The 24,899-nt window shown below is 46.2% G+C and overlaps 1 protein-coding gene across 4 annotated transcripts in view; it reads right to left on the bottom strand.

Annotated features, from left to right (window-relative positions):
* FXR2 (FMR1 autosomal homolog 2) overlaps window positions 1-24,899 on the bottom strand; it is a 395,300-nt gene that overhangs the window by 27,319 nt on the left and 343,082 nt on the right. For all 4 annotated transcript variants that reach the window (XM_086946152.1, XM_086946153.1, XM_086946154.1 and 1 more), the window contains exon 16: window positions 15,164-15,267. In XM_086946152.1, coding sequence (XP_086802278.1) covers window positions 15,164-15,267 — 104 coding nt within the window. The remainder of the gene's footprint in view (window positions 1-15,163; window positions 15,268-24,899) is intronic.

Here is a 24,899-nt window from a genome sequence, read left to right as displayed (position 1 = left end):
CTGTTTTGCCTGCACATCTACACAGTAGTGTTTTGTAAATGTGTGCGGAGTAGACCATGTAGCTGCTTTACAGAAGTCATCTACTAGTATATTTCCTAGGAATGCCATAGATGCTCCTAACTTACGGGTAGAATGAGCCCTAGGAGGAATGGATAGAGTGTGTTTTGCTTCCTGATAACAAATCTGAATGCACTTAACAATCCACCTTGCAATGCCGGATTTAGATATGGAGGTGAAAAGGACACTAACAGTTGTTGCCTTTTACGAAATGGTTTTGTCCAATCAATGTAGTAGAGAAGTGCTCTTTTTACATCTAATTTATGTAGAGCTCTTTCTGCAACCGTTTGCGGTTGGGGAAAAAATACTGGTAACTCAATAGATTGGTTGAGGTGGAACAGTGAAATGACCTTTGGCAGAAACTTTGGATTTGTTTTAAGAACCAGTTTATTGTGATTTTGTATAAATGGTTGTTGAATTGTTAATGCCTGAATATCACTCACTCTCCTTAGTGAGGTAATTGCTACTAAAAAAGCAACTTTCCATGTAAGAAACTGTAATTCACACTTATGTAATGGTTGCGTTTTCCTTAAGCATCTAAAAGCTTTGACTCTTTAAGGGGGGGTGTCTGCGAGTTAACTCTCTTTCTCGCATTTGACATGACCAGTGAGTCTAGTGGCAACTGTCCTTTAATATATGCTGGGTCAGTTGGAGCTGCTTTGTACTTCTTTTCTAGCCTGGGGTTAATTACCCTGGCTCTGACTGGGTCTTTAAATATTTCTGGTGCGGGTCTTACTACTCCGTTAAGTATTGGCAGTGTGGTTGTGGTTTTATGTGACAATAACAGTGTGTCCATTAGAAAGTCTTCTTCTACTGGATCTGTATGTAAGTCTACTCCATGGAAAGTAGCTGCTCTATGAATGAGCTGTGGAACCCAATGGTGTCATCTGTGGGAGATGGACTAGACGGGTATGCCTTGTCTTGAGGTAGATCTGGTGCATTATAGTCTTCCCATGGGTCACGTGATGGCCCAGCCATATCATCTGGATTATTAATATCATCCATTTGATGTTCACTCTCTACCTCTTGTGAGTAGGTATCCCCATAATCCTCATCTTGTGGTATAAGGCTATGTGTACTGACTGGAGAATGTACAGGAGAGATACCTACTGGCATTTCTACTTCTGGTGAAGGAATTCTTATAGGAAAAGTTTGAACATGCTTTTTAAGAGGAACTGCCAGTGGTTTAGGATAGTCCATTTTCCTCTTTTCAGGCACTGTGTATACATGTCCAGTCTTTTGCCTTGCATCAGGTTGGAAAAGCTCCTCTATTGGCAAATCCTTTTTCAGCGCCGATTCATCTTGTTTGGGGCCGAAAGTTTTAGACTTTGCAGTGTCTATTGTCTTCGGAACAGTTCTTTGTTTCAGTTCCGAAGGCTTTTCTTGTCTTTTCTTTGGATCTGTGCTTTTTGGATCCGAAGCTTTTGTTCCCGTGTGTCTAGATTCGTCTGCCCTTGGAGCCGAAACATGTTTTGGTATCGGAACTGTTTTCGGGTACACTTTTTTCGGAACCGGGGTTGTCCTCGGTTCGGTAGCTTTGGGAACCTCTTTGGGCGCCGAACTTAGTTTCAGTTCGCCTGTTTTCGGTACCGATGGATGTCTCGGTGCTGGTGTTGACTTTGGTTTAAGTTTAAGCACCTTCTTTTTTTCAGGACCGACTGGCTGACTCGAGCCCGAGTCGTCTGGAGGCTTTTTAGTACTCTTCGCCGGCGGGGCGTCGGAAGGTTTTGATCCGTGTGCACCTGGACCCGAAGGTGGAGGTGGAACCGAAGCCTGTCCTGGTATGGTGGGGTGAACAGGGTTGATGCTCTTACTCACGACCTGATGACCAGCTGGAAGAAGGTCGTCATCTTCGGATTGATCCTCGGCTCCGGAAGCTGAATCCTCTGCTACTAAAGCGATGTCTTCTTGCTGCTCTTCGACGTCCACCTCGACCGGCGCCTCGTCAATGACAAGGTCTGGTGTCGACGACAATGACTGCTCCATTGCTCTTTGAGCTAGACGGTCCCCGATTGTTTTCTTGGACCGGAACGAAGCGCAGACCTCACAGTCTCGACTCTCGTGCTCTGGAGACAAGCACAGGTTGCAAACCTCATGAAGGTCAGTATGGGGAAACTTGTGTCCACACTGAGGGCACTTCTTGAAGGGTGTTCTGTCCATGAGCCAAAGGCCCAATGGCGCAGTTGGGCCCGACGAACGCTGGAATCGAGAAGTGGAGCCTTTCTTCGACGCAGATAACCGGAATCAGTGTCGAAGACGATGTAGATGTTGTAGATTGATTTATGGATTCGAAAAGAGATCGGTAACGGGACCGAACGATGAACACATCCGAGCCCGATGGAGGGAAAAAACAATCTGAAGATGGAGTTCATGCCCATGCGCACTACGATCTAAGGGAGGAGTCATTCAGCACACAAAGACTCTTCCAAGACAACAACAAAGTGTAATCATCCGGGCCCACCACCAGATGGTGATCTAATGCAATAGTGTGGTCTGCAGCCCATATGCCTCGAACACCATGTTTCTGAGACACTGGTTGGCATATTGTTATGGTGTTACATCCTCTGAGGATCACAGTTGTTATATTAAAGGAGGGCAATCTTTGCAGGTCGCCTAATCATTGCTTTGGAAGGTCATGTAGATGGTAGATAGAACATTAAATATCATCCTGTATTTTATATTAGTTGGAACTTAAATCAGATCTTGGTCTAAATATTATGGAGTCTGAAGAGTCTAGCCATCTCGGTTTTCCAGTTGTTGCTGGTAAGCTTGCTTTTTTTCAGCAAATTTATCGCTCCACCAATCTCAACGTTTTTTTTAGTTGATACAGGGAACAAGTTCGCCAGACAGAGCCTTATCTGTTGAGCTTATCTGTGGTTTTGTAGATCACCATTGCCATTCTTCACTGGATCACTGCATTAGCTCCACCACCATCACTTTCCTCAGGCAGCTACAGTCTGACTTCAGGGTGCAATGGGTAGATGTTCTTGTACTTTTCACTTGGCAACTCATGTTCAGGGTTCATCTGCTATTTCAGGCACCGCTTCAGCAGTCAAAAAAGCAGATTTTTACTGGGTAAAATTGCATTCCATGCTTCAGTGACTTACAAAAAGCTTTGCCAGGAGTCTCCTGATGTGCAGCACCCCCTTTTATTGACATGCATAAAGATACACAGGTGTCAATATACCCAAGACCCTACCTGGAGAAGCCATCCGTATGGCCATTCACAACTGGCCAACTAATAGTTTTGTCAATGCACTCAACTCTGAACTGCGAGGTGCTGATCCAGCCATTGTGACTTTTAAGGTACAGGCACTCACACATTCACCACTTGGGTTACCTTTGTGATGAATGGCAGATGTTTACTGTTACATGAAAAGTGGGTACACAGCGCACTCAAAATTAACATAATTTAAACCGATATTTTGGTATGTGTGCTATGTTGGAATTATGCCTACTGAGCATATGTGAACTAAGACAAGAAGTGGCCCAGCCCCTGAGAAGGCAGCTGGGACTCCAACATGCATCAACGTGAGTACGAATTGTTAACGGAATTCACAGTAATTAAACATACAACTACATCATTTTCTTTTCACATTATTTATGTGATTTTTACTTCAAGACACACTTCATTATACAATACCCTGTACAATTAGTTTTACAATCTACTGCATTTATAACAACACAATTATATACATTTAGATTCCAACCCAATGCATTTCGAGACTTTCGTTGTCTCTTCTTCAGGGGTACATCTGTGGAAAAAATAAAATGAGACCAATTTTCTTGATGAAATGTTAAATATCAATATTAGTAACTCCAACCTACATTTCTGTAACCCAATCACCAACACCTATGTGTGAAACACACCAACTCAAAAAACTTACATGAAATCTTTGATGATTCCTAAATGAAGCAACTATAATAAAAAATCATAATCAGAATATTTTATTACTGACAAAAACCTCTTAAAAATAATCTTTCCTTGAATAATAATACCTTATATCAAACAATATTGCTCCAATTTCACAGATCAGCTGCTCGACAGTTCCGAAAAATACCACAAACAATCGTGTGGCTGCAATATTAAGAAAGCCGTCATATTAAGTGTGTTCTCTACAACAACGTAATGCAAGATGTCAAAAACTTCGCTAACAGAGAACTCCATGGTGAACATACTATAGTTTCAGCACGTTATCAATTTTGTACGCCCACAGTTCCAAAGTAACGCTCACCTTTTCCAAATATAGTAGTTCAAATCGCCTACTAGCACAAGACAGGATATTTCAAGTTAACCGTAGCTTCCGCGTTGAGCCTTCACGTTCTCTAAAAAAACATATTGCAAGATGTAACAAGCTTCGTAAAAAGAGAACTCCGTGGTAAACATACTATTTTATCAGCATGTTAAAGATATACGCCTTAACTTTCGCTCACCTTTTAAAAAAATTGTATTCTCCACAATCATGAAGAACCGCTATCCCGAATCGCCTACTCACACAAAACCCGATGTTTTAAGCTTGCAATCAGCTTCCGCGTCGAGCCCTCACGTGACCCGGAGCCAATAGACATAGAAAACATCTTGCTCTGTCTCATATATGAATAGTTTCCACCTTCCGTATAACGAGCCATGGATTGCTTGAAAATTTGATGCAATATATATAGGAATTATTTGTAAAAAAGTGAGAGCAAGCTGAAATGATATTAGTAGGATACAATAAATATTTAGGTCATCACAAGTATATTCTCCAACTCCACTAGGAACTCTTTGCAATTTCTAAAGCTCTTACGGGAGTTTATTTCTCGAAGCAAGCGGCTAAAAGCGAAAAACCAAGAACGAAACTTGTACCACCTCACTGGCAACTCGATCCCTTCACGAATAGAAATCGACATAGGACTAAAACAGCAAGCCTTGTTGATGAATGGCAGATGTTTACTGTTAACCAACTCAGTTTATCAACCTCAGAAGTATGAAAGTCTGAGTGGACTCACCATGAATCCAGCAGAAATCCCTATATACACACACACACAAGCGCACATGTACACACTTGTGTGTACACACACGAATACTCGCGCATACACACATCCATATGCGCTTATATATCCAAATGCACCCATCCTTGTATGCACGTGCACTAATGTACATACACATGTGCATACATCCACAGAGACACAACATTGTACACGTTTTGCCTACTGTAGCAGTCTCACCTTCTGGGAGAGCAGAGCAGCAGCCCCCGTCATTCTTTCTTAGTACCACAAGGCAGGGATCACGCCCCAACTGCTTAAGAGCAGAGTACACTTGGGGATGCAGACCCAACTAATTGTTGGGCCAAGGTGCTCAAGGAGGAGCGGAGCTGGAGGGTTGTCTCTGTGAAATACTTTAATGAGATTCAGACATGAGTCTAACTGTTTGACTCACTCGCTGACCCTCTTCCTGCTAGTGCTGTAAAGACTTCACCCTTTGCTCCTCCCTCTCTGGACTTAAATTATCAACAGCTCACTTCAACAAGGAACCATCCCCGACTCCCTCAAAGTTGGACAAGTCACACCTTTACTAAAGAAACCAACAGCCGACCCCACTGATCTAAACAATTACCGTTCTATTACCAACATTACCACTCTCGCCAAACTGTTGGAAAAATGCGTCCAACTACAATTGACAAAGCACATAGAACAGTTTGATCTCCTCAACCCTCATCAATCAGGCTTCCGAGCAGGGCACAGTACTGAAACTGCTATGACTCACATAATTGACGACGCCCTGCAAATTTTAGATCAAAACGATACCTGCCTCCTCATCCTTCTTGATCTCTCTTCAGCATTCAACACTGTTAAACATGAGAACTTACTCGAACTCTTAAACACAAGAATTGGTCTTTCTGGGACTGTTCTCCAGTGGTTCACTTCCTTTCGACACAACCGGTCTCAGAAATTCAAGAGCAACAACTTGATGTCCTCTCCAGTACCTGTATCGTTAGGTGTCCCCCAAGGATCCTCCCTATCCCCAACTTTGTTCAACCTAGTTATGGAACCTCTCACCACCTTGCTACAAGCATCCAATGTACACTTTCACATGTATGCCGATGACACCTAACTATATCTCAAACTACAATCCCCCAAAGACATTATGCTTCTGAACTCAACGATCAGAAGCACCCAAGCCTGGCTTGCCGATAACCACCTCAAACTCAATGCTCTGAAAACTAAGTTCCTTCTGATCTCACCTCCCGCGAATATCTCTACCACTCAAACTTGGCTTATGCACCTAACTGCACTCAATGTCCAACTGACCATCGTGGATTCAGCAAAATCTCTAGGCATAACACTTTACGCCAATCTCAACATGCAGCAGCATATCAGCAAGGCAACTAAGGGAGCGAACTTCCAAATAAATACCTTGAGGAAACTTAAACCCTTCCTCCCAGCCAAAGACTTCCAAACTGCAGTACAAGCACTAGTCATCCCTCGCATAGACTATGGCAGCATCGCTCTCTGCGGTCTCCCCCTAACTACTACTGCACCCCTAAGAGCTTCGCTAAACGCGGCAGCCAGACTCATCACTGGATCTAAAAAACACTCGCATATTTCCCCTGACTTTAAATCCCTGAACTGGCTGCCTTTTGAAGCCAGAATACATTTGAAAATTGCCTGCATGACGCACAAGGCTGTAAACCTAAACTCACCCGGCTACCTCACTCAGAAGCTGACAATTTCTGGCGGCTCCAGAACCACCAGAAGCACAAACAATCTTCTGCTGAAGCCTCGAAGATTCGGGAAGGAAAAAACTTACAAACGCTCCTTCTTAGGAATGGCACCTGGGATCTGGAACTCACTCCCTCCTGAAACCAGGCTCATCTCCTCCACTCCTCTTTTTAAGAAAGAAGTAAAAGCTATCCTCATGGCTAAATACACTTGAACTATTACTTTGGTCCTTTTAAGACTCTGCGTCGATCTGTACTACTTGTTTGATCTCTTTGCCCATTTGTATTACTTGTATTTTCGACTTATCTGATTGTCCTTGCTCCCTCTTATTTGTACTATTTGTATTACTGACTTACCTACCTAACTATGCTCCCTCGTGTACCTACCCTACCACTCACTTATTACCTACAATTACGTTATGCATAAATGCCTGTTAGGCACTCTCCTGTTCTTACCCCTTGCCTTTGTAAAGCGCTCTGATATCTGCAAAGATCTTGTTCGCGCTATATAAAACTTTCAAAATACAAAAATAAATAAATCACGGACGTGACAGAGAGGACCACCTGACCATGCACATAAGTCTTGGATGCAACTCAGACCATTGCTCCCTCAGATATATTGCACAGAGTCACTAAGGCCACTGATCAGTGCGGTCGAAATAAAGACTAATAAACACTAAGGCCACTGTAGCAGTGGCCCCGTCCATGACATCGCCAACTTCAGATCAGTACGTGACCTGGCCTGGTCACAGTGTCCGCCATTGGCAGCACTCAGGGGAACAGCCACGCTACACATCAGATTTCATGCTTGCTCAGCTGACTTGAATAGTCAGTCAACTGGGACATGGTACCAGACTGAAAATAAAGATTGGGGAGCTGTTCCACCCCACACATCCTCCCTAAAGATAAGCGCCTGGGTGCAAGACACTCAGGACTGGAAAAAACAAGTTGCTTGCCTGTACACTGTGGTTCTCCAGCATTGATAACTTTTATAGATTCACATGCTTGATTCTTCCCCAACGTCTCGTGGGAGTCCCACAGTAACATAAGTAATAGCAGCAATACAACACACCATAGACTTCCATAGAAAAGAAAACTCACTTAAGTAACTTTTCAGCCCCATTTTAAAACATCCAAACTCCAGCAAATCACAGCTGAGACCTCAGAGTTCCCTTCCCCACAGAGCACCATCCCTCAGATTTCGAGCACAAGTGTATTAGGTATACAAAAACCCAAGAGGTAATTTGTGAGCCTAATGAGGGAGGAGGTGAGATCGCATGTGAATATATAAAAGATATCCATATTGGAGAACCACAGTGTACAGGTAACTTGTTTTTTCACCAGTATTGTAATCTTTTATAGATTTACATGCTTGAATCGGACTAGTGAGCAGTAAAAAACACAATAAGAGAAAAAGAAAGGTGGTGGGGAGGCTAAACATCCCACCATGACGTAAACTTTCAGCATCAGAAACCAAGAAGAGAATAATAAGCATACAAATTTACAAACAGCATGTAAAGAACACAGAAGGCTAAAAGCCGCCTACCATAGGCAAAGAGACGGAGTGTAGCTTGTCCAACAGCGATATCTGCCTTTTTCCAACCATCAATGCAGTAATGCTTCGTGAATGTGAGCGTTCGCCCACGTTGCCGCCTTGCAAATGTGATGCTCCCACAAACAGGGCCAGGGAAGGCGCCACTTACCTAGTAGATTAAGCTTGTGCTTTCGCATGAAGCGGATGTCCAGCTTTTTCATGACCGAAGGAAATTGTGGAGGTGACCCAACGTGCAATGCTCGCCCGTGTCAAGGTTTGTTCTTTCCTGGGTGCCGAGAAAGATCAGTTGCTGAGAGGATTTACGGAAGGTCTCCGTTCTTTGCAGATCAAACCTTAAACATTGTTTAATGTCCAGACAATGCAACGCCCTTTCCGCTGCGGAGGATGGATTAGGATAGAACATTGGTAAAACAACCGGTTCATTGAGGTGGTAAGTTGAAGGCACCTTGGGTATAAAAGAAGGGTTAGTGCGTAGGATAACTATCTGGCAAAAACTGCAGATACGGTTCCATTATAGTGAGAGCCTGGATTTCACGGATATGTCTGGCTCACGTAATGGCCAAGAATAAAGCCACTTTCCAGGAAAGGAACTTTAATTTGCATTTGTGTATTGGCTCAAAGAGAGGACACATCAGTTGAGAGAACTGTGTTTAATTGCCACAAAACTGTAGGAGGGTTAACAGGCAGAAAAGCTCTAAAAAGTCCCTTCATAAATTCTTTGACGAGTCAGCTAAACCACAGAGAAGATTGATTTGAGCGTCTTCTATACCGAGAAATTGAAGCAAGGTGAACTCTTATGGAAGCATGAGAAAGTCCTGATTTCGCTGAGTGCAAGAGATAAGGCAGCACCTGTTCCAGAGATGAAAAGAATCGAAGAGATTCTGTGCTTGATGTAATATTTTAACATAGACGGAGCTCGAGACTTTTGTAGTAGCTTAGTACACTCCTTGGAAAGCATCAAATCCCCAAATTCAGCGTGGTGAGGAGCCAAGCCGACAAATGAAGAGAGGGAATTTGTGGATGAACCACTTGGCCCCGGTTCATGTAGAGAAGATCCTCCTTTGGAGTGAAGAGATTCGGAGCACACTGATGGGTTATGCAGCTTGGTGCACCAGAACTATCTTGCCCAACCTGGAGCAATGCGAATGATCCAACAAAGCTCTTGATTAATCTTTTGAAGTACTCGAGGATGAAGTGGAAACAGGGGAAAAGCATAGGCAAACATCTCCGTCCAAGGAAATTGAAGGCATCTCCCCAAGAATTTTGAAGAGAATGTCTGCTTGTAAAAAAAAAAAAAAAAAAAAAAGATACTTTTTGTTGAGGAACGTAAAAAGCAGATCTAATGTTGGGTAACCCCAGGATTGAAAAACCTCTTTCAAATGCTGGTTGTTGAGTTCCCATTTGAGGCACTGTTTGGAGGCCCTGCTAAGGGAGTCGGCCTTCACGTTGTGAATCCCTGGCACGTGCTCCACTCGCAAGGAGATGTGGTTGGTAAGGAGGCATCCCCATATCTGCCGAGCAAGAAGGGAAAACGCTTGAGATCTCGTTCCTCCTTGCTTTCGGAGGTAAAACATTGTCTTAGTGTTGTCCGTCCTGATAAGCACTGACACACCTTTGATCCGAGGCAGGCAGGTCTTCAGACCTAAAAACATTGCTTTGAGGTCCAGAACGTTTATATGACATTCCGATTCCTGTTTGGACCACTTGCTGTGCACCTGTAATTCTTGAAGGTGAGCCCCCATCGACGCATCTGAGGTCATCACCAGTTGTGGGACAGAGTGAATGAAAAAGACCTTTCAACAGGTTGGGCCTGACCATCCACCAGGCCATAGCGGCCGACATGGATGCTGAAATGCTAACCTGGTCTTTGAATGACCCTTGAGACTGAACCCACTGTGATTCAAGCTGTTCCTGCAGCTGTCGCATGCGAAGCCAGCAATTGGGAAGGAGTAGGATGAAAAACAACATTATCGCCAGCATGGCCTTGTACACCCTCACAGCAATGAACCTTTTTGTTGAAAGGTTTGTTGTATAATTATTTTTTCCTGAGTGGGAAAGGCTTTGCCAAGACGTGCACCAAGAAAGACCAACAATTTGGCCGGGATAATGGATGATTTTTCCAGATTGATGCAAAGACCTAGAAACTGGAAGAGACCAGACAGGCTCTTGTTGAAATTTCTGCCGCTTGAAAAGATGGAGCCTTTATGAGGCAATCGTCCAGGTATGAGATCACCTGGTGACCTGAAAGTCTTAAGAAGACTGCTATAGGTGCCATGCACTTTGAGAACACCCTGGGAGCGGACTTTAAACCAAAAGGATGCACTTTGAAGCTGAGAAATTTTCGATGTTGAGGGTGAATGGGAATTTAAAAATAGGCATCGAGGAGATCGAGAGAAGCCAGAAAATCCCCTTTTTCCAGGAGAAGAAGAATCTTCTGAAGAGAGAGCATCCTGAAAGACTGACTCTTGACAAACTTGTTCAGCATTCTGAGGTCCATGACCTGCCTTAATTTCCATTTTTCTTTTTGATGAGGAAGAATAGGAAATAAAACTCCCGGTTTTGCTGGTTGAGGGATACTTCCTCTATGGCTTGCTTGAGAAGAAACACATTTATTTTCTTCTTGAGATCTGGAAGGTGACGAAGAAGAACTTTGCACGGTGGAACATTTGGAGGATGCTGAATTAATTCTAGCGTGTGATTATATTGGAAGGTATCTAGAACCCATCTGTCTGATTAAATGGAGTTCCATTTCGGAAAGGATGTGCAGAAGATTTGATTGTGAGGTGAACCGGTGAAAGTTTGGTGGAAGAACACTGGGGAGAATCTCCCAATAGTGTACTGTGATTTGCTTACAAAATCGACAATCTGATTGCTTTTCCCTGGGGCATGTTCTGCTAAGATGAAAGTTCTGCTCTATTGCGAACTTCCATATTTTCTGAGCAAGTTGAGATAATTGGAGAGTGTGTCCCCCTGTTTCTGTAAATATTAAATATTTGTCATATTGTCTGTTCGAATAAGGACAACTTTGTGCCGTAGGTGAGTAAGGGAAGGCTTTGATCGCTAGATGAACATCTTGCAGCTCTAGGTGATTCCTGTGTTTGGAATTCCATATTCCCTGAGAAGTAAGTTTGTGGAGATGTGCTCCCCATCCTGTTGGGAAAGCATCTGTTAAAATCTTTTGGAAGACTGGTTTTTGAAACGGCCGCCCCATGGATAGATTTTGTGAATTCCATCAATGCAGAGAGTGATACGTGTGGCTGTTTACCAGCATTAGATCGTGACATTGACCCAGTGACTGAGTCCATTGTTGAATCTCAAATTTAGTCTGGCATGTGGAACTTTTTAAATAAGACCAGAAGTCTGAGAAATGTTTTCGCTGGAATGGGAGTTCCTGTTTGAAATTGTTGAATGAATGTTAGTATGTTGCGTATTCTGCCTGTGTTTGGGGATACGAACGCTAGATTTGTGTTGAGCATAGCCTCTAGAAACGTCTGAGTAGTAGCTGGCTATAGATGAGATTTTTGTAGGTTGACAGTGAACCCTAGTTGATCTAGTAAATCTAGGGTCTTTTGAGTGTTTTGTTTGCAAGGTGTGACTGTCTGCTTTGATTAGCCAGTTGTCTAGATAAGGGAAGACATGAATGTTTTCTCTGCACAGATGTGCTGCCACAACTGGTAAATATTTTGTGAATACTCTTGGTGCTGTAGTGATCCCAAAGGGAACAACTTTGAACTAATAATGTTTTCCTTGAAATAGAAATTGGAGGTATTTTCTGTGTGCAGGATGAATTAGTATATGGGAATAGGCGTACTTTAGATCCAAGGTTGCCATGAAGTCTCCTTTTTGTAATAAAGGGATGATCTCTTGAGTCACCATGGAAATGTTCTGATATATGTAATGTTTTAGTGGTTTGAGATCTAGAATCGGCCTGAGGGATCCATTTTTTGGGGAATAAGGAACTATAGTGAATATTCCCCTGTCCAGCGAAAGGTGGTACAACTGGTTCTATTGGTCCTTTTTGCAACAGAGCTGTTATTTCTTGTTGCAGAAGGATTTTATGTTGCATGGATAGTTTGTGTTTACGAGGTGGAATATTTGGAGTTGTTATAAGCTCCAGACAATAACCATGTTGGGTAATGTCTAAGACCCATTGGTCTGTTGCAATTGAATTCCAATTTGTGAGAAGTTGTTGAAGAGGATCCCCAACTGGTGTTTGGTGTTGTGGGTGACAGGTAAAGGAGTCATTGTTTAGTATTGGTATTGGAGGACCAGGTAATGTTTCATCTGCCTCTTCCTTTCAAATTGTTACCTCTGTAAGAAGGTTTTAGTTGTGGAGGTTTTCCCTGAGTTTTATACTGTGAACCAGAGGTATCTGTGGAAGCTGTCCTTGCCCCTTGTTTGCAATTGGACCTACGAAAGGAACCTCTATAAGTGTTTGTTTGTAGAGTTCCCATTGATTTTGCTACCTCCGTGTCCTTTTCATTTTCTCAAGGGCTGTGTCCACTTGAGGGCCGAAGAAATGTTCCAAATCAAATGGGAGATTATTGTTTGTTGTACCTCAGGTTTGAAACCGGATACCCTTAACCATGCATGTCTTCTTATTAGGACACTGGCATTTATACTTCTAGCAGCAGTGTTGGCTGCATCTAATGCACACTTAATGGAATTGTTGGTGATAAGTTTGTCTTCATTGACAATCTCTTGACCTCTTTTCTGTGCTCCTCTGGGAGGTGTTGGAGAAGCCCCTCCATTTCATCATAGTGGGCCCTGTCATCTCTTGCCAGTAATGCTTGACTATTGGCGATACACCAATGATTATCTGCTTGTGCAGCAACTCTTAACAGAAGCATCCATAAGTTTGGACTCCTTTTCTGGTGGTGGTGCTTCTCCAGTTGTTTGAGAGTTAGCTTTTTTTCTAGCTTGGATACCACTAAAAATTCGGGGGTTAATTGACCTCTAATAAAAATGGGGCCTGATAGTAGTGGTTTGTAGTTCTTATCAATGTGAACAGTAATTATTCTTGCCTTTACAGGTTGTTCAAACATTTCATCTGCATCCAAGTGTCATACACTTTAGTAGTGGTAAATATTGTGCCCCTCTTTGTGCAGTAGACAAAGTCTCGAAGAGGAAACACTTATCTAATGAGTCCTTATATAAAGGTCCCTGATGTAAAGTGGCTGCTCTAGCTATGAGATCCTGATAAGCTGATGCATCATCAGGTGGTGATGGACAGCTCAGGTATAAATGAGGATCAGTTTCAACATACGGGTCAATATTATAATCCTCCCAAGGATCCCCTGGTTGTGTGTCATCTAGGATGTCCTGATCCTCCCTCTATTGCTGACTGAGGAGACATGTTACCTGATAATTGTGGTCAGTGAGGTAGTCAAATGGGTGGTGGAGGCGTTGATTGTGGTACAGGTGAAGTAGGAATTGGAATGTGCAATGGGCTAGTTGCAGCATCCTTCCTCTTCTTTAGGGGTTGAAAAGGAATGTCTAAAGCCTAGTCAAAACTCAACTGCTTCTTAGGAATATGTTGTTTTGGTGGCTGTACCAGAATTTTCTTTGTTCGAGGCTGAATTTCAAGTGTTTTGTGTTTCGGATCGAGCTTTTGATGGAATTGCTCGAGGATTGGCTCTGGAGGGGATTTCGGACCGAAAAAAAAGCATTTCGGTGGTGGAAGATTTGTCTTTGATGGAGGAAGGTTTGATTCCGAAATAATACGTATTTTTTGGTGTCAAGTTTGAACAGTGAGGTGTTCTGGTGTCAGATGGCAGAGATATAGAGGCCCCTGCAGTAGGCCGAACGTTCAGAGTCGAGCCGGAGGGCGAGGCTTGGGAGTCATGTTTTTGGTGCATGCCATGGCTTGTGTGCAGTGGAGGCCAGTGAACAGTTTTTTCGGAGGAAGCCGAAGATTTGTTTTTCGGAGCAGGGGTAGAAGTACTCTTGGTACGTTGTTCCTGTGCCGACTGACTGAGACTTAGAGACCTGTATGGAAAGAGATTCCTACTGTGCCGCTGAGGCCTCTTCATCATTTTGTCGACTGAAGATGTCGGGGACATCGTCCATTTGCCTGCGCTGCATTTCTTGTCTAGCTCTTTGATCTCGAAGAGTCTTTTTAGACAGGAAAGACTTATAGGCCTCGCAGGTGTCTTCTCGATGTTCAGGTACGAGACAAAAGTTGCAAGCTTAATGTTGGTCTGTGAGAGGGTGCTTGGAGAGGCACTTCGGACAGAAACAGAAACAAAACGGAGCGCGTTCCATTAGCAGGTCATTCTCGATATTGTTGGAAATGTTGCCTGACCGGGCGTGGCCCATAGGCCAAGGAAACGAGCCGAAAACCTGCAACAAAAGTCTAAGTATGAGGTATACAATACCGATCAAGACAATACTGTCAAGATATATAACGGACTGATGGAGACTCGAACCGGACAACGAGATACTACATCCAAACCAGTCAACGGAAAAAAACAATCTGAAGATGGCGTCGATGACCATGCATAGTATTCCCAAAAGGAGTAGTCACACAGCCTTGTGACTAGAAGGAAGCATCTTGGAATAAAAACAACTTGCAATCATCCACGCTCAACACTAGATGGAAGACTTATGTAAATCGTGTATCTAGAGCACACAAGCCTCGAACACTTACTTTTTAGCGCCAAAGATTCCCAAAGCAGCACATTACAATGGGAAGCTGAACTAAACCACGCGAAAACTTAACAGATTTGATCAGAAGGCAAGATCCTTAACTCACAGAAAAGTGGTTTCATAATTAGTGTGCAGCATGAGGCCATTTACAACTCTTACAATGGCAAGAAATAAATTATGAGAATAATACTGTTAAACAAACCTTGTGGCTGGTTGTGATTTCGGTGGATTTTTCACTGGGTTCTTTCTGTGCTGGTCGCTGACGGCTTTGTGACTCAGCGCGAGAAATATAATCTGCCACAGTTACTGAAAATAGAAAACATTCTGGTCAGAAAGATTTTTTCTTCCAAACCTTCACTTTGCATCACATAGAAGGACAACATACGTCTAAATTAAGTTTTCTAGCAAGGGAGCACTTATTATAAAGTTAAACCTGTTTCCAAAACGCAGTTAATATAGGCAATCTGATAACATTTTTAAACCAATTCAGACAGTGAAAACAGTATTCTGTAAGCTTCTAAGAATTAAAAAAAAGGAACATATTAAATTTGATAACATTTGTTTCATATCTTACTGCTCTACATTACAATGTATGTAATTTCGAATGGGACGAAACACAATAAAGTGAGGTAGCTATGATAGGGAGGAAATTACTTATCTCTCATAGGTGTAGGTCATCTATGCCCTGTTCAGGCTTCTCAGAGGTGTCGTACAGCGAAGAAAGGAAGACCAATCTTTTGGAAGAGGAAGCCTCACCTTCAATTTGTGGCATGCTTGATCATAGGCTACCTCTCCCTACTCTGGTAGGATAGTACCACCAAGGCGGACTCGACCTCCAAAGAAGAAAAGTTAAGGGGAGAGAATGTAGCCTAACGGCTAAGGCGGTCGACCTCAAATCTGGGGAACTGGGTTAGAGTCTCGGCAATAATGCTCAACGTCCTGTGATTCTGGGCAAATCAAATCAAAGGAATGTGTCCTCATGTAACACAACTGGTGCTCATATAAAGCGCTCTGATACGCGATTGCGGTTCAAGTTTCAGCTATAAAAAACTTTGGGAAAAAAAAGAGGGAGTTCTGAGAAACTATAATTACAAAAGAGGGATTCAGATCACTTAAAAGAACCACCCAGGTACGAGTAGACAAGGGTGTGGCGAGGTTAGTCTAGACTGCTACTGAGGGCACTTGAAGGCCCAAGGCCTCAGCGCTCCACTCTCCACCATAGCAAAAGAGACCCCCTTCTCTGTAGCCACAGTAGAAGGGGGAGGCCAAGCCAGTGTCAGGTGAAGTGCATAACCAACTGGTATTCTTCAGATCTTCATACCATGTTTCCTCAGTATCAACCATTCTGTGGGGATTTTCTCAGGGCTGCCATACCCCTCCCCATTTGCCCCTGTACCAGGCCTGTCAAAGACAAAATGCCGTGGGCTCCAACCATGAAGGCATGGTTTCAGAATCCGGATCATGACACCGGTCCTGCTGTGTCACAGTTGAGGTCGCTGTGGGTGGCATCATCGATGGCTGCCAACAGTATTAGTACAGGAGCGGGCACCAGAGGTCTCTGTCTCGCTGGCGTTGCCGCTCCGGATCCAGCACCAGAACCAATGGGCCTGTCTGGCGCCGAGGGCGGACCTGCCTGCGGGAATCCAGTACGGGTCCCTCCATGGGGCCATAAGGCACTCCAGAGGTGTTGGGCCACCCTATGAGGTGCATGGACTCCTAGAATACTTAGTTGGGCGGTGGTCTCTCCAGGAAAATCGGGAAAGCGCGGAGACAAACCTGGTTATGGCTCCGCAAAGACTCGAGACCTGGAGTCCCAACGATCCCTCATCTTGCCCGAAGATTTGGACTGATGCAGGGAAGCCAAAATTCTCCTCAACTTCTTTTATTATTTTTTATTTTTTATTTTTGGAGGACCTTTATTTAGAAAAGGGTGCACACAGCTATTCAGCCAAACATCCCGGAGGCATGGCAGCAAAAAAATTAGAAAATCGGACTGTTTCGGCACACCCAGGAGAGCATCTCAGGATTAGAGAGGTCAATTTTTAAAAATAAAACAGGATATACACGGTAAATACGTAATACAGTTCCATATGTTAACGAGATGGAAAGAGACAAAAGAGAACAGGAGGGGGCCGGCTACGGGATCTAAAGTAGATACAATCACCGGGTGGGCAGGGAAGCATGTCCAACTGCAGAGACGACAACATTTTGAAGCGAACAATATAAGCAAGCATACATTTCTGAAAACTCCCGACTAAGGCCCCACCCGATGAATCCAATGACAGGAGAGACTGAGCGGCCACAGTCCCAGCACCGCCCAAAAAGTCCAAACAGTAACCCGATAAACTGACCCCCAACCCAGGGAGAGAGAAAAAAGGAAGTCCAGTCAAACTAAAAGAAGAGAAAAAGGCCATAGAAACAGAGAACGGAAAAAAATACCCCACCCCCTACCCCCCACCCTGCACCCCTGCAGATGGCTACGGCCTACCCCCCTAGCAGCGTGCCTATCGCCCAGCGACCAAAAACCTGAAATATAGTAGAAAAGAGATTTATAAAGGGAGGAAACACAGAAAAAGAAAGAAAAGAAAAGTTAAGGGAGGAGGAGAAACACGCATCCCCCGTCGCACTACCCCCCCTCCTGCGGCGTACAGTCCTGGTAATTAAACAATCAGTAGCAATGCAAAGTAAATTCGGTAGAACCCAGGAAAGACGTCCTACACCGCCCCGCCCCCTGATACAAGAAAATGGCGGATCCTGGGTCCCTCCCAAACCCCTAGCATCCGAGTCGAACACCAGTCTCACCCTTGACCTCTACGAGTGTTCACCATGAGTTCCGCACACCGCACACGCATATTCACAGGATAAATCAAAAGTTCAGCCAGTCCACGAATCTGTGCGGCGAGTCCAGCGGATATCCACCGTCCACCACAATCCTCAGCCGCCATGACACTCGCCACGGTACGACCAGATCCCGACCGTTCCATACTCCACCACGCTGCACAGCTCACACGATCGATAGATGTGCGCTGCTTCCGTCGGGTCACAGTTTCAATAAAGTCATAGGGGGACGAGCACGTGAACACGACCACAGGTGGACTCGCCAACGTGGGCGGGCGATACACCATGGCGGCGGGTTCAGCCGCACACAGCGGTACAGACATTGCTATCCAAGCTTCGACACTAGATGGGCCTCGAGTCGTAGATTCCGGGATCAAAGTGGGAGAAACGGCTCGCCTAGGGGGACCAGACAGATCAGAGTCCTTATGTGATCGGGCAGTTTCGGTGTCATCCACGATCGACTTATGTGAAAGAGCAACCATGTAGGAGCACAGGCCCTTAATGGCGGCCATCACGGTTCGCAATGATGGCTCTTCTTCACCCCGCACCGCAGCGAACTGATAGACTCCAGACATCAATGCACCCTTCGGGTCACCAGATTCCCCCAAGGACCGAAGTGCGATGAGGGCAGGCGGGGGCAGGAGGCACACAGTCGAGCAATGATAGGGCCTCTCGGAAGGGGGCCCCACCCCGGCGGGAAGGGAACGCCGAGAAGGGGACCCCCGACCTCTCAGCCACTCACAGGATCATTACACCTCCACAATGCGGGTAGAACCGCAGGCTCTCCAACAATCATGGGGCAGGTTGCTCTCTACTTCTATCGACCGGACCGTGTCTGGATCCCCCGGCCGCCGTTGTTGCACTGCAACCCAGCAGGGTCAGTACTCGAGGTCCCGGCTATCGGTCAGCGTTAGGCCGAGAACTTCCACTCGATGTAACTACGGCAATCCGGGCCGTAAGTTTCCCAGGACCACACCGCCAGTATCAGCAACGGGTCACCCACACGGGGGTGAGGCGAGAAAGCAGGATTTTTTTGCAGGATATTCAAGCAGCAGGAGGAGGTCGACGGAGCTGAGAGCTTATGCGGCCACATTCGTTCGTCGCTAGGCTCCTCCCCCTCTCTTCAACTTCTTAAAAAAAAATTCTTGGGTGACTTACCTAACGTCTGGTGTGGCTCTGCTAGCATTCCCGGGACCGTCTATGCAACTGGGTTCTTGCTCATCGCAGGGTCGTCTGACATCGGGCTGCAAAGAGCTTGAGGTAGTACTCTGTCTTCGGGTGCATGGTGCAGCACTCCTCGCAGGCCTTAGAGTCATGGTCTTTCGCAGGGCACCATAAACGGAGGACAGGGAAGGGGTGGGCGGGGGAGGGGCTGGGGGTTGAGACAAGCTGGTTTCTTGGGGGTCATCCTGTCACACCAGGAGAAAGCTGTTCTCAACAAAGTAAAAAAAAGCCAGTCAAAAAGTGATTGAGTGGTAGCTAATAAGGATCTGCTTTTTCTGGCGTGGAAAAGAAAGAGCGGATGTCAGCGTGCCAAGGTGGTCCCTATATACTCACTGCGTACGTCACTTCCAGTACGGGTAAAGCTGACGCGGTGTTAAACGACACCACCTACTGGCATACAGGGGTGAAGCTCGAAAAGTTCCAGATCCAGTCTGACATCTGGAGATAATTGTAAGGAATATGCGGCTAGATGTCTATCAGATTCTGTGCTTGGTGAGGCTCAATCAATCAATCAGGGCATTTGTAAAGTGCGCTACTCATCCGGAAGGGTCTCAAGGCGGGGGGGAGGGGTATGTCACTGCTCGAAAAGCCAGGTCTTGAGCTGCTTCCTGAAGGAGAGATTGTCTTGGGTCAGCCGAAGGTGGATGGGGAGGGAGTTCCAAGTTTTGGCTGCCAGGAAGGAGAAGGATCTTCCTCCGGCGGTGGCTCTGCAGATGCGTGGTACGGCGGCGAGGACGTGGCTGGTTGATCGTAGCTGGCGGGTGGGCGTGTAGAAGGTCAGGCGTTCGTTGAGGTACTTGGGTCCCAGGTCGTGGAGAGCCTTGTGGGTGTGGGTGAGGAGCCTGAACGTGATTCTCTTGCTGACGGGGAGCCAGTGCAGGTCTCTCAGGTGGCCGGAGATGTGGCTGTGTCTGGGGATGTCCAGGATGAGTCGTGCGGAGGCGTTCTGGATGCGTTGGAGTCTTTTTGAAGTTTGGCTGTGGTTCCGGCGTAGAGGGTGTTCCCGTAGTCCAGTCTGCTGGTGACGAGTGCCTGGGTGATGGTCTTCCTGGTTTCGGTGGGGATCCATCGGAAGATCTTGCGGAGCATGCGCAGGGTGTTGAAGCACGATGAGGAGACGGCGTTGACTTGTCTGGTCATCGAGAGGGAGGAGTCCAGGATGAAGCCCAGGTTGCGTGCGTGGTCCGTTGGCTTGGGAGTGGTGCCCAGGGCAGGGGGCCACCAGAAATCGGCCCAGGCTGAGGGCGATGATCCCAGGATGAGGACTTTCGTCTTGTCTGAGTTAAGTTTCAGGCGGCTGTTCTTCATCCACTCGGCGACGTCTTTCATCCCTTTGTGTAGGCTGGCTCTGGCGATGGCGGGGTCGTTGGTGAGGGAGAGGGTCAGCTGGTATCGTCGGCGTAGGAGACGATGTTGAGGTTGTGTTGGCGTGCGATGTCTGCAAGGGGGCTCACGTAGACGTTGAAGAGGGTTGGGCTGAGTGATGATCCTTGTGGTACGCCGCAGATGACTTCGGTGGCCTCGGATCTGAACGGGGGGGGAGAAGGACTCTCTGGGTTCTTCCGGCGAGGAACGAGATGATCCACTCCAGTGCCTTCTCTTGGATTCCGATGTTGATGAGGCGCTGCACCAGGGTGCGGTGGCAGTCAGTGTCGAACGCTGCAGAGAGGTCCAGGATAATGAGGGCCGCTGTTTCCCCGTTGTCAAGCAGGGATCTGATGTCATCGGTGGCTGCGATCAGGGCGGTCTCAGTGCTGTGGTTGGCTCGAAAACCGGACTGCGAGGGGTCGAGGGATCCGTTCGTCTTGAGGAAGGCGGCGAGCTGTCTGTTGACGGCCTTCGAGGACTTTGGCAGGAAAAGGGAGGAGCGAGATGGGGAGGAAGTTCTTGAGGTCGGTGGGGTCCGCTGTTGGTTTTTTCAGGAGGGCGCTGAGCTCGGCGTGCTTCCAGCTCTCCGGGAAGGTGGCGGTGTGGAAGGAGGTGTTGATGATGTCTCGGAGTTGGGGTGCGATGATGGAGTCGGCCTTGTTGAAGACGTGTTGGGGGCAGGGGTCGGTTGGGGATCCGGAGTGGATGGTGTTCATTTTGCGGGTGGTGTCTTCGGTGCTGAACGGGGTCCAGTTGAAGAGGGTGGTGGTGGCAGGCGTTGGTTCGGTGGTTGGGTGCGTGGTCTGTGCGCCGAAGCTGTTGTGTATGTTGGTGATCTTGCGGTGGAAGAACGAGGCGAGTGAGTCGCAGAGATCTCGCAAGGGGGTAATGTTTCCGGCGCTGGGGTTGGAGAACTCTTTGACGATGCTGAAGAGTTCCTTGCTGTCGTGGGCGTTGTTGTCCAGACGTTCTTTGAGTGCTGTCTTCTTGGTGGCGCGGATCAGCTGGTGGTGCTTGCGGGTGGAGTGCTTGAGGGCGGTCATGTTGTCTGTGGTCTGGTCGTGGCGCGAGGCTCTCTCTCGAGGGTGCGGCAGTTCTTCTTGGAGTCCTTGAGTTCGTCGGTGAACCAGGGGGTTTTCTTGCTGCCGGGTCTGCTGGGAGGGTTCTTTAGTGGTGCGAGGTCGTCAGCGCAGGCGGTCAACCACTGTGTGAGGTTGCTGGCTGCTTCGTTGGGGTCCGTTGTGCTGGTGGGAGGGTTCTGGCTGAGGGAGGCAGTGAGCTGCTCGGCGGTGATCTTGCTCCAGCTCCGGCAAGGAACCTGTTGCCAGTGGTGGTGGCTCGTGGTTCTTCTGAAGCTGAAGTGGACGCAACTGTGGTCAGTCCAATGCAGTCCGGTGGAGTGGCTGAAGGAGATGTGCTTGCTGGATGAGAAGACGGGGTCAAGCGTGTGGCCGTCGTAGTGGGTGGGGTGTTCACCTGTTGCTTGAGTCCGAGGTTGGCCAGCAGGGTGGTGGTGTTGCTGTCATTGTTGTTCTCCAGGTGGAAGTTGAGGTCCCATAGGAGGATGTAGTCAGCGGAGGGGAGGGCGTGCGGGCTGATGAAGTCTGCGATGTCTTCGCTGAATTGTGTGCATGGTCCCGGGGGTCTGTAGATGAGGGTGCCTCTGAGGGTCGTCTTGGGGTCGGTGTGTATCTGGAAGTGGGGGTGTTCGGCGTCGGTGAAGGTGTCGTCGGAGTTGGTCGAGATGCGGATGGTGTTCTTGTGTACGATGGCGATGCCTCCTCCCGTCTGGTTGACGCGGTCCCTCCGGGTGATCTTGTATCCATCCGGGATGGCTGTGGCGATGTCGGGCGCTGAGGAGGCGTTCATCCAGGTTTCCGTGAGGAAGGCGACGTCTGGTGCTGTTGTGTCGAGCAGGTTCCCAAGTTCGATGGTATGTCTGTGCACGGAGCGGGTGTTGAGCAGGATGCACTTGAGGTGGATCATATCTGTGGTATGCAAATTCAATTCTTGGACAGATGAAGTCATATCTGTTGGGAGGGAGATACCACTTTCTCTTTTCATGTTATTAGCGTAAATACGCTGTTCAAAGTATGCTAATACCTGTGGTACCAGAATGATTTAGATTAAGTCAGTATGTGACAAGCTGATGCTTTTACTGTATCTGTGATGAATTGAAAATAAAATGTAACAAAAATACAAAACAAATGGACCACCTCCAGTGGCCTTCTGTAGTTGTGAGTTAGCTGGAAAAAAGGCTTTTTGTTAAACTTTAAGGGAAGGAAAGCAAAGCTTTACCAAGCTATTCTTCCTCAAAGTACATACACCTTCTTCATAAAAGAAGAAAATGTACTCACAGCCACTAGACTGTGCATGTCCTTCTAACACACCCTTTGTCCACCAACAGAGTAAGGTAAGGAAAAAAGGAGGGGCCAACATATATTTAAATTCAGATCATCTCATTTTAAAGGCTAAGCGATAGAAGGCTCTTATAAGAAGATGCTACATAGTGTTCTGAAATGAAGATTGTTTGCACAGCAACATGCCAAGTTAATTTTTAGAATAGATGAATGACTGGAAACCAGTGGAATGGCCACAAAATAGTGAGGAGAATCACTGTAGTTACTCAGTATGTTCAAGAATTCAGAAGGACCTTCGGCAGAGCTAGCATGAAAGGCTTAAAGAAAAAGGTGCCTATTGACTATAAGACGCCTAGTTTGAGTTTGTAATTCCCATTTGAAAAGTATTTTGCGTTTGTCATGGTGAAGGGATTCACCTATGTGGTACTCCACTGTTTGAAGACTTGTTGCAAAACTCCATTATTTACACCACTGGAGATTTCATGAGAGCTTATTGGTTAAGCTGTACATTTGTAACTGAACAAGGTTTTCTGTGAGTATAAATCAAAATTTAAATGAATACCTATGAAAACTGATATTAGTTTGGTGAGAAATGCTCCTGGAATCTGTAAAGGATGTTTAAGGGGGCCGGGGGGCCAGGGGGATACAGTCAATCGAAAACTGTTCACGTGTTAGTGGTTTAAATTAATCTGCCATGATACAGACAGCTAATTGGTAGAAAAGCATTTACAATTCAACGGTCTCGCCTTTGCAAAAGGTAGAGCTATTGGCATTGTAAAGGACACATTTTTTATGTATGTGTTGGTTTTGTAAACAGATAAATAAATGGCATTGTCATTTACAATGCCAATAGCTTAATCCAGTGGTTCCCAATCTGTGCGCCGCGGCACCCAAGTGCACCGGCAAAACCCGCCAGGGGCGCCGTGCACCAAAGCACACAGTTTGGGAACCATTATTTAATTTTCACACCTGTTTTATTTTCTTCAGGCAGTTGAGCCAAGATAAATATGCAAATGTCCTTAGGTTAACACAGTGCGGTAATAAAGTGGGCTGGGAGACTAGATTCTTCAAAAGTCGTTTACATCTGAGAGCAAACTTTCATTAGTAAAACTTAAATTCCGAACTTTATCAAACTGCACCAATGTTTTTTTTTTATGACAATGCAGGTTATGTTTGTATAACTTGGGAGACGGCGTTCACTACACGGCAGGCTCAATTCCTCGTAGGTGCCTTGTAGTGCTATTTTCGCCACTGTGGCACGGTCGCTGTGGCTCTGTAGCAAGCCACTGGCTCTGCTAGAACCTTGAACAGCGGTGTGCCTGCAGACCCTGTCCCTAGACAAAAAACAGCCTGCATGTGTCTCTTTTTCCTTCAGACAGCAATGTTTCCTAAACAAACAGAGGTTTGCCTGGTAAGTTAATTGCAAGTTTATGTCTTAGATGGCGAGGCCCGAATTGGTAGCTTTGAGGGCCTTCATGCATTTTGTGATCCTGGACAGCTGTATGTCTGATACCCATTTAGAAAGTCAATGGATTTTCTTTGGTTACTGCTACAAACCATGCCCTGCTTAGCCATGTATACTTGTTTTGTTTAAAGGAATATGCTACTTACCAGTATGCATCTGTTCTTGGCATGTAGGGCTACTGACATTCATATCTTGTGCATACATCGCCGCCTAGTGTTGGGTCCGGATGATTGCACTTGTTGTTTTGGAAGAGTCTTCGAAGTATCACGAGATAGGTGACTCCTCCCCTGGACTACAGTGCGCATGGGCATCCTCTCCATCCTCAGATTGTTTTTCGCCATTGTGGCAGAGAGATGGCCATGCCAGAGAGAATGCTGCAGCTGCTACCGGCACCGGGGAGGAGGGCAGGCGATATGAATGTCAGCAGCCCTACATGCCAACAACAGATGCATACTGGTAAGTAGCATATTCCGTTCGAGGCATGTGGGCTGCTGAATTCATATCTGTGCATAGACTGTATAGCAGTATTTCCTCTAGCGGTGGCTACCTGTGCCAGCTGCAGCAGTTTGAAAAAGTTTTGAGGACAGCCTGGCCTACAGCAGCTTGCTGTTTCGTTTGTACATCTACACAGTAGTGTTTTGTGAAAGTGTGTATGGTGGTCCATGTGGCTGCCTTACAGATGT

Source organism: Lissotriton vulgaris, chromosome 12, assembly GCF_964263255.1.
Source record: "Lissotriton vulgaris chromosome 12, aLisVul1.2, whole genome shotgun sequence".
Taxonomy (NCBI): Eukaryota; Metazoa; Chordata; class Amphibia; order Caudata; family Salamandridae; genus Lissotriton; species Lissotriton vulgaris.
The sequence above is the reverse complement of the archived record's forward strand: the minus strand, read 5'-3'. Positions and strand labels throughout refer to the sequence as shown.